This window comes from Gossypium hirsutum, chromosome A09, assembly GCF_007990345.1.
Source record: "Gossypium hirsutum isolate 1008001.06 chromosome A09, Gossypium_hirsutum_v2.1, whole genome shotgun sequence".
NCBI lineage: Eukaryota > Viridiplantae > Streptophyta > Magnoliopsida > Malvales > Malvaceae > Gossypium > Gossypium hirsutum.
In genome coordinates this window covers 1360789-1369715 of record NC_053432.1, presented here as the reverse complement: position 1 = coordinate 1369715, position 8927 = coordinate 1360789, and the positions used below count along the sequence as shown (strand labels likewise).

Here is an 8927-nt window from a genome sequence, read left to right as displayed (position 1 = left end):
GTTATACCGATAACTCCAATATATTAACAATGTTATTTTTTATGAAGTAGTAAAAATAATTAATGTATGATCAACATGTGATTGAATATATGATATTTTCTTTTTGTATTTCAAATGTCTAATTACTTTTAGTTTAATTTATTAACTTAAAATAATAAAATTTCTTATTTTGGGTTTTTAAAATTCTTGTTTTTTATTCAATATTAATTCGTTAAATATAACTCAATGCATATATTTTAACACAAATTTCCTCTAATACTAATGATATTTTTGTAGCATAAAACAAATTTTTTAATACTCTTAGTGTTTTGGGTTATTTGTATAACGTTTAATAAGGTTAGATACGAAATTAAACGTAAAACAAGTTTAGGTATTAAATTAAGAAAAAGTGTCAATTTTAGGTATTAAATTAAAATAAAAAAAGCTTAAATACCAAATTAAGAAAAAGCATCAAGTTTAGGTACTAAATTGAGACAATATTTTAGATATCAAATTAAGAAAATAATGACAAGTTCAGGCACCAAATGATATATTAAGCCAAAGCAAAATAAAGACACTGAACTGTTTGTCTGCTTGGAATCGTCTGCAAGTTTAAATGCCAAAATTATCAGAAAACCATTAAGAAAAAAGGGTGCACTTTTTGTAGAAGAAAGCGAGTTGGAGAGATGTCGTTTAGAGGGAAGAGAAAGGACGGAATGGATCATGCTTCTGACGAGACTGATGGCCACGCGCCTCCCAACAAAGCTTCTAAGATTTCTGCCGCCGATGACTCTGATGATTCCGACGACATCGTTGTCTGCGAGGTCACTCTCAACATTCTCTCGTTAATTCTCCCTTTATATTATATATTTGATGCCTTTTTTTCGAACGTATGCGATTCTAGGGTTTTGTATTTGGAGGGTTTTTTTTTAAATTGTATATTGAACAAAATTAATGAAATGTGGAATTCTTTTCCCCCCTTTTTGACTGCAGATATCCAAGAATAGAAGAGTTTCAGTAAGGAACTGGAATGGCAGAATTTGGGTTGATATTCGTGAATTCTATGTCAGGGATGGCAAAGCAATTGCCCGGCAAAAAAGGTTCTTTTTTTTTTTTAAATTTTTATTTCCAAAGATTATAATTTCAAGGTTGCTTTTTTTCTCTCTCAGGTTTGAAGTTTGATTTACTTAACCAATCTGAATATATTAACAAAGGTGTCTTAACTTAGAAAGTTCCAATATTTGTGTTATTTTGCTGTATTTAGGACCTTGCAAACATGTTTATTTCATGGGATAAATACAATTTAGCCCCTGAACTTGTCCATTTATACCTAGTAGGTTGCTGAACTTGTATTTGGTCAACTAGGTTGGTCCCTCCACCACTAACACCATTAGTTTGTTAGTTTGTGTTGACGTGACACTTTTAACCAATCTGATGGTGCCACATGGCAGCTTCTCAGAACGTCATGTGGCAAACATAATTTATATATTTTTATTTTTAAATTCATGTTTGCCACATGGCACACTTGGAGGCTACTATGTGGCATCATTGGATTGGTTAGTAGTGTCATGTCAGCATAACTAATGATGTTAGTGCAAATGTATGAACCTGGTTGACGAAATACAAGTTAAGAGATCAACTAGGTTAAAAAAAATTTAGGGGCCAACTAGGTACAAACAGACAAGTTCATGGGGCAAATTATATATCCTTATTTTATTAAGTATAGGTCTTTTTTTTTTCAGTAACATGTTGAATCTAAATGTGAAGGTAAAGTAGCGTTATTAAATTGGGTATGTGACTTTCTTTTAGGTTGGTCCTTTCTACTACTGCCAATTGATGGTAAAAGTACCATGGAAGCCCCTATACTAGGAGTCAAATTGCATTTTGTCTTCTCTAAAAGAATGGGTAAATTGGTCCCCATATGTTAAATCGAAGAGCAAATTACTCCTTTTTGTTAAAAATTTCTTCAATTTGTACCGTTAGAAATTGGCGTAGTTGACAGAATAACCAGATAGTTATACCTGACATGCCATACGTACCTCATGCTGGTGTTTAGGGACCAATTTTTAACAATAGAAATGGATGAAGTTTTAATAGAAAGATCAATTTGTTTTTTGATCTAACGTACAGTGCCTATTTTGCTCTTTTTTTCAATGGAGAGAGCAAAATGCAATCTGATTCCTAATACAAGGGCCTCCATGGTACCTTTACCGCAGGTTGACTTAGTTTGTGAGAGTACTCTTCTTTCGTTATTCGGTTTGTTATTCGTTGCTTATTGTCTTGTATTTGTTGCTTATATAATTGGAGTTCTTTTTAGTTTTAAATATTTGATCTATTAAATTTCGTCATCAGTTAAAGTTCATGTATCCGTCACTTCTATCTTTAAAAGACTTGTGCATGAAGATTTTGTTTTATGTTCAGGAGATTTACCATTGTTATTTTTTCAATACTAGAAGAAAAGCTATAATAAAAGAAAGTAGAGTGGCACATAGGGACCTTTTAAGCCTTACCTTAAAAAGGAGTTTGCCTAGGCAGAAAAGGTGTGTGTTTGATTGAATAAGCATGACCCAAAGTGGCAGGAGGCATTATAGTTGATTTGCTTTATGACTTGGTACCAATGTGTGCACCTGCCGGCACTGCATTTCCCAAATTACACTTGTTATTCTGTGTTGAGATTAATGTACCTGTTTTCTTAATATTAATTTGGTTATTTTGTTTCCCTATTGTTTATTTCAACCAACATAAACAGACCTGTTAAAGTTGGGAATATCCGTTATTGTATACTTTATAAGGAGAAAACCTTATTTTTAGAAGTTATTGATTGTTGAGGAATTTTGGCATAATGCCAAATTTACCCCTCAATTTTTACATTTTTTCCAATTTAACCTTTATTCTTTTTTTGAGTTAAATTTAACCCTCTACCTTTTAAAAAAAGTCGAATTTGACCATCAACCTTTCAGAAAAGGTTAAATTGTTGTTTTAAAATGAAAATACTAACTAAAATGTTAACTTTTAAACACAGTTGCTTGAATGACAATCCACATGTACTTCATGCTAATCTTTTTAAATTTTTATGAACTTTATTTTTTTTTGAATTTTAAATATTTTTATTTTAATCTTTTTAAAATTATTTGTTGTCATGGTATATAAGACAAATAGTGTCATATAAGTATGAAAATACATGTGGATTGCCATGTGGGTTGCCATGTGGGCTGCCATGTGATGATTAAAAGCATTTGAAGAGTTCAGTTTCTGAAGCTTATAGTTAGTAACTATCTTTCCCATTTTCTTTTTCCTTTTTCATTGTCAATATTTATGAACTAATATCATCTTATGCTCCTTCTAGGTATTGCACTAAGTCTGGATCAGGTATGAACCACAAAAGTTTATGCTTTATCTTTGTATTCTAGGGACCGTATCAAACTAGTCATTCTATTATTAAAATGATCAATTCAGTCCCTATATTATTAAAATGAATCAAATAAGTCCGAATTGTAACAGAGTTAACATTTGTTGTATAGAAATATATTTTGAAAATGATTTTATTCAATTGCAGTTGAATTCCAAACAAAACATTTCATTTATAAAACCATAAAAGCTTTAAAACTATTAGCTCTGTTAAACAGTAAATGATATTTTTTAAACAATAAATGTTAACATTATTTGATTCTTTTTAATAGTATAGAGACTTAATTAATCCATTTAATAATAGAGGGACTAACTTCATACAAGGATCCCATAGGTACTTTTACCTCTTACAATAATTGTTGAGGCGTTTCACTTATTTGATTTTCTTTTGGTTCAGTGGAATATTCTACGGGATCATGCAGAGGAAATTGACAAGGCACTCGCTGAGAGCTCTTAGGAAGTAGACAGTGTACCCTGTACAGAAGATGATGGGAGTCTAAGGTGTGTTAAGACTTCTTTTTCTTTATGCTGGAAAAATGAAGTTGCTGGAGGTGGAGGTTTTGATTTTGACTATAGTCTATTTTGACTTGTTTTTGATGTTGCTGAACTTAAAGATTTCATTAGGTGGACCTCCTATTTGTGTATTTAGTTGTGTAGCTTTAGCTTTAGACTAATATCTGTTGTATCTTGATGTTGGATGATATTAACATGATCAAGTAAATGGAGAATATAGGCGTCTATAGTTGTCAGTTGAACATTTCCAGCAAATTTGATGCTATTAGTGGTTAAAAGTACAAGTTCTTGTACTAGGAGTCAGATTTCATTTTGCCTTCCTATTCAAAAAACTGGGCAAATTAGTATTAAAGAGTAACTTTTAAAAATTTCATCCTTTTGTATTGTTAAAAACTGGCTAAAAATTGGCGTGGATCAGACAGTGCCACGTGACATGTCATGTATACTAGTTTTTAATAGTAAAAATGGATAAAATTTTTAATAAAAAAACCAGTTTGCTTTTTGATCTAATATACAGAGATTAAAATTTTTTTAATATAAGGGTCAAAATGCAATCCGGCTTCTAGTACATGGGCCTACATATACTTTTACCAAAAAGAAGTCATTTTCTGATATTTTCTTTACTGGTTTCTTCCTTTTTTATGGAAATACTAGTGGTATAGATGTAGATGAAGATGGAGGTGAATGGCTGTGACATGATGTTTTGTACCAGAGCTAGATATCGGACGAGAATGTTGTAAGTTTCCTTGGATACAGGATTACCGGCACTAGATATCTAGGTTTTCAATAAAGATCATTAAAAATAAGATTGCCTTGGATACAGGATTACCAACAGGCAATGAAGAAGGTTCGGAAACGATGATGAGACTGGTTTACATGCAATAAGGGACTGTCCACTTTCAAGAGCAGTGTTCCAGGTGAGAGTAATATGCTTAATGCAGTTGACTGGGTTGAAATGGCAGCAAAGAAGCTGGAAAGAGAAGCTTTTGATAAGTTTCTAATGTTAATATAGGGTTTATGGACGACATAATGTTTAATTTAGCTCTCAATGTCTACACTTTTTTGTCATTTTGGCATTCTACTTTTTACAAAGAGTTGAATTTGACTATCAATTTTTCAAGAAGAGTCATTGTTGGTTTTTTAATAGAAATACCGATTAAAACATTAAAATTTTTAAATATGACAATCTGCATGGCAATTCACATGTTTTTCATTTATTTTTTGAATTTTGAAAATTTTCTAATATTTTTAAAATTTTTAAAATTATTTATTGACGTGATATATAATATAAATAATTTCATATCAGCATGAAATATAGGTGAACCGATAATTTGTTATGTAGATTGTCACGTCAAAATTGTTAAAAATTTAATGTTTTAATTAGCATTTTCATTAGAAAAGCGATTTGGTATTTTTTTTAAAAGATTCAGAATCAAATTTAGATAAAAAAAATTAAATTGACAAAATGTAAACTTTGAGGGGCTAAATTTGACATTATGGATTTATGAAATGGTAGGGATAATGAGACCAGGTTGGATAAAAAGCTATCAAGAGGTGAGCTTTGGGAGGGAATGAGTAATACAAACTCCTCAATGAGTACCAGAGCAGTTATGTTAGCCACAACTCAACTGCATGGGAGTCCACCACCATTGCAATTTCTCAATAAGTAAAATTCAAGGCAAAGCTAATGAGGTAGCCCATCAGGTGTGGATGGTTTAGCTTATCAATTCCTGCTAAGAGGAAATTAGTTTTTTTTTTTTTGAAAATTTTATCAATTTTTATTTAGCTACAGCAGTTTTTAACTGTAACTTATAAAAATTAATTAATTTATTTTTTAATTAAAAAGAAAAAGTATAATGTGATCCAGACCCTTGAAGAAGTAATACCCTCCTTTTTCTATGGTGATGTCTCATGCGATTGCTGCTTTACTTTCAATAAAAGTTTCTATTTTATCTCAAGAACAGTTGACAGGACACCAATCAAATTGTATCATTTGTTCCTTTGATTAATTAATTGAATTTATTTGTGAGATGTATCTCATCATATACAAATTTTATTAGAAACGAAAATCAATAGAATAAGGTGTCTACAAAAATATCAAATTACTTCAACCTTCGACTCAAGGATCTAATTCTGTTATTAGGCCCTGAATTATCCATAACTTTTATTTAGTCCTCACACTTTAATTTGATTAATTTTAGTTCTTATTGAAATTTTATTTTTGGTCCAAATTGTAATAGTTAAATCTATCAAGTTAAATTATACTATTAGCCATGTATTATAGTAAATTGTGAATTTAATTATTTTGTTTTAATTTGATCATTTTTAGTCATTGTATTGCTTTGAATTTAAAAATTTTAATCCTGATTTAAATAGTAATCACTAAATTTATTATATGAAAATGGCGAGTTAATATGACATCTTTTATAACTATTATATAAAAATGGTCAGTTGATATGATATTTTTTGCTGCCTAAGTTTTGAGTATTTTTTATTTGTTTAATATGAGTTCAAACCATAAGACTCCTATTCCCAATATTATATGAAATAAGCACAACATGAGACATGACATAAACATAACACAAAAAAGTAACTAAAATGTGAGACAAAGACATGATAATGTGTAGATCAGTATAATTAAAATTTATACAAATATACAAGTATATCTTATATCCTTCACATACCCCCCCCAAATATATATAAATATTTATCTGGAGGGAGTTGGCATTGCATAAACTAAGATAATTTCTTCTTCATCTGTTTCCTCAATATTCCAAGTGGGCCAAACGTATTGTCTTTTACATTATCACTACAGCTACAGCTGCAAGTATTCAGATTAGTACCGCATTCAAGACATATACCTTTGCAGCTTGGATCACAAACTGCGTTGATTGTGATTTCTAGATGCACCAAGTCTCTTATGTGCTTCGAAATATCGATTTCTTTTCTTTCGGGAGGAAAATAAAGCCGATCATCCCAATCGATCGACGCATCATCATCCTCCGCTTGGTTACTTGCATAGGAAGATTTGAATCCTTGCTCAAAGGTTGCTCCTATATCAATAATTTCAGGCTCTTCAATGGGGTTTTCAGTTAGTAGAAGTGAGAAATTGGAGAATATGCACTCAGCAGCAGGTTCACCACACCTTTTCAATAAAAGGTTGGATTCAGTGCAAAATACAACGAGGAAAGAGGTGAATTTAATGCAGTAGAAACAATTCAAATTCAAAAGAGCTTGAGCCAATGCAATGTTATGGTAAAAGTACTATGTAAGCTCTTATACAAAGAGTAGATTGATCTTTTTCTATTAAAAATTTTATCCATTTATATTGTTAAAAATTGTCGTGGTTGATGGAATAACCATATAATGACACGTGTTTGCCATAAAATAACCAGTTTTTAACAATAAAAATAGATAGAATTTTTAACAGAATGACCAATTTAATCTTTGATCTAATGAGTAAAATAGGAAAATTTCAATTTGACTCCTAATACAAAGAGATCTTTAGTACTTTTACCGCAGTGTCACATAGAGATTTCATTTTGAATATGACGTGGATGAATTCACAAAACATGAACTAGAGGGATGAAGAAGTCAACAAACCTGATAGGTGATGATAACAATCACACTGGTAAAATTACAAGACCTCTTTAATTCCTTTATGTATTTTTGCAAATTTTATCATTCGAGGCATTCAGGGTAAGTAAATATCATTTTAGATAGAAATTTTCTGTAACCTACTCCATAGTCGTTACCTGTTCTTGAGGAAAACCTCCTCCAATCAAGCAGAAAATCAAACCCTTTTGTAGGCATTGGATGATTTGCTAAATATCTAATCTTAGAAAATCACATTCCATCTCATGTATATATATATAACCAAAAATCAGATTACATTTTATCCCTTTTTACCAAAAAAACGAATAAATTAATTTTCTTAAACTAAATTAATGAATAAACTGATACTTATACTAAAAATTCTATCATTTTAATTAGAAATTGATCCACCTATATCACCACCACTAATTTATTCATTTCTATGAATAGAGGGAGCAAAATATAAAGTTTAACGAATTGAAACTAATTAAGGAAAAGAAAAATACCTATTGCAACCGAGAGTGATGACAGTTTTAACAATCCCATCAAGCCTCATCTTTTGTTTCTTCCTTGTCACATCAATGGAGATCTGAACAGGGGTACCATCTGGAAAATCTTTCACATCTTTTGTAACCCGTAATCCCATCAATGAAGCCCTAGATTTTGAAACAACGCTCGAAAGCTTTCCTAAACCCAACCTCTCCAAAGTTGTGCAATACTCCATATGAGTAACAGAAGGGTTTCTCTTATACATAACTGCTCCTTCCCATGGTGATTCTACGTTTTCAAAATCTTCTTCTTCGTCCTCCCAATCAAATGATATGGTGCTGTCTTCCTCGTTGAAAGATTGATTCTGTGATGGGTTAATGGAATCTCTAACGGGCTTCATATTATTTCTGAAAATTTGATTGTTATTTAGAGTTACACTCCATGGAAATTTGCAATGGCCAACGGAAGAACAGAAAGGAATCGATAAAGCAGGTTGCTGCAATTTTATATCATAAACATTGGATGGACTAAAATTAGAGGGAAAATTTATAAAAGATGATGATATTAAGAGAGACATTTAGGTTTCCGTATTATCTACACCACATCAACTACAGCTTTTTCATTTTTTGTTGCCAGCTAAACACATATACCGTCTGCCACAGGCCATAAATAAATGGCTAAATTTCAGTATAGGTCATCCAACTATGATTTTTTATTGTTTTTGATCACTTAACTATGAAAAGTTGTAAAATAATCACACAACTATTAATAAACTTTTTTTTATCATCTAACTATGAATAGCTATAAAATGACTACCGACTATTTAATTTTGTCTCTTTTTTCTTTTTGTCACTAACTAGCTAACTTAAAAATAGAAACACTCAAAAATCCTAAAAAATTCCGTGACCATTTTGTAACTTTTTGAAATTGAATCACCAAAACAT

At 30.9% G+C, this 8927-nt stretch overlaps 1 protein-coding gene and 1 pseudogene across 1 annotated transcript; one reads left to right on the top strand and one right to left on the bottom strand.

The window, feature by feature from the left end:
- Positions 1-548: 548 nt before the first annotated feature.
- LOC107888493 (RNA polymerase II transcriptional coactivator KIWI-like) lies at positions 549-4136 on the top strand (annotated as a pseudogene).
- Positions 4137-6514: 2378 nt separating this feature from the next.
- On the bottom strand, positions 6515-8876 carry LOC107888497 (large ribosomal RNA subunit accumulation protein YCED homolog 1, chloroplastic). Its single transcript, XM_016812630.2, has 2 exons — positions 8001-8876; positions 6515-7045 (listed from the first exon to the last, which is right to left on the bottom strand). Exons 1-2 carry the CDS (start codon positions 8558-8560, stop codon positions 6637-6639), a joined length of 969 nt encoding a protein of 322 aa, XP_016668119.2. The 5' UTR covers positions 8561-8876; the 3' UTR covers positions 6515-6636.
- Positions 8877-8927: the final 51 nt, after the last annotated feature.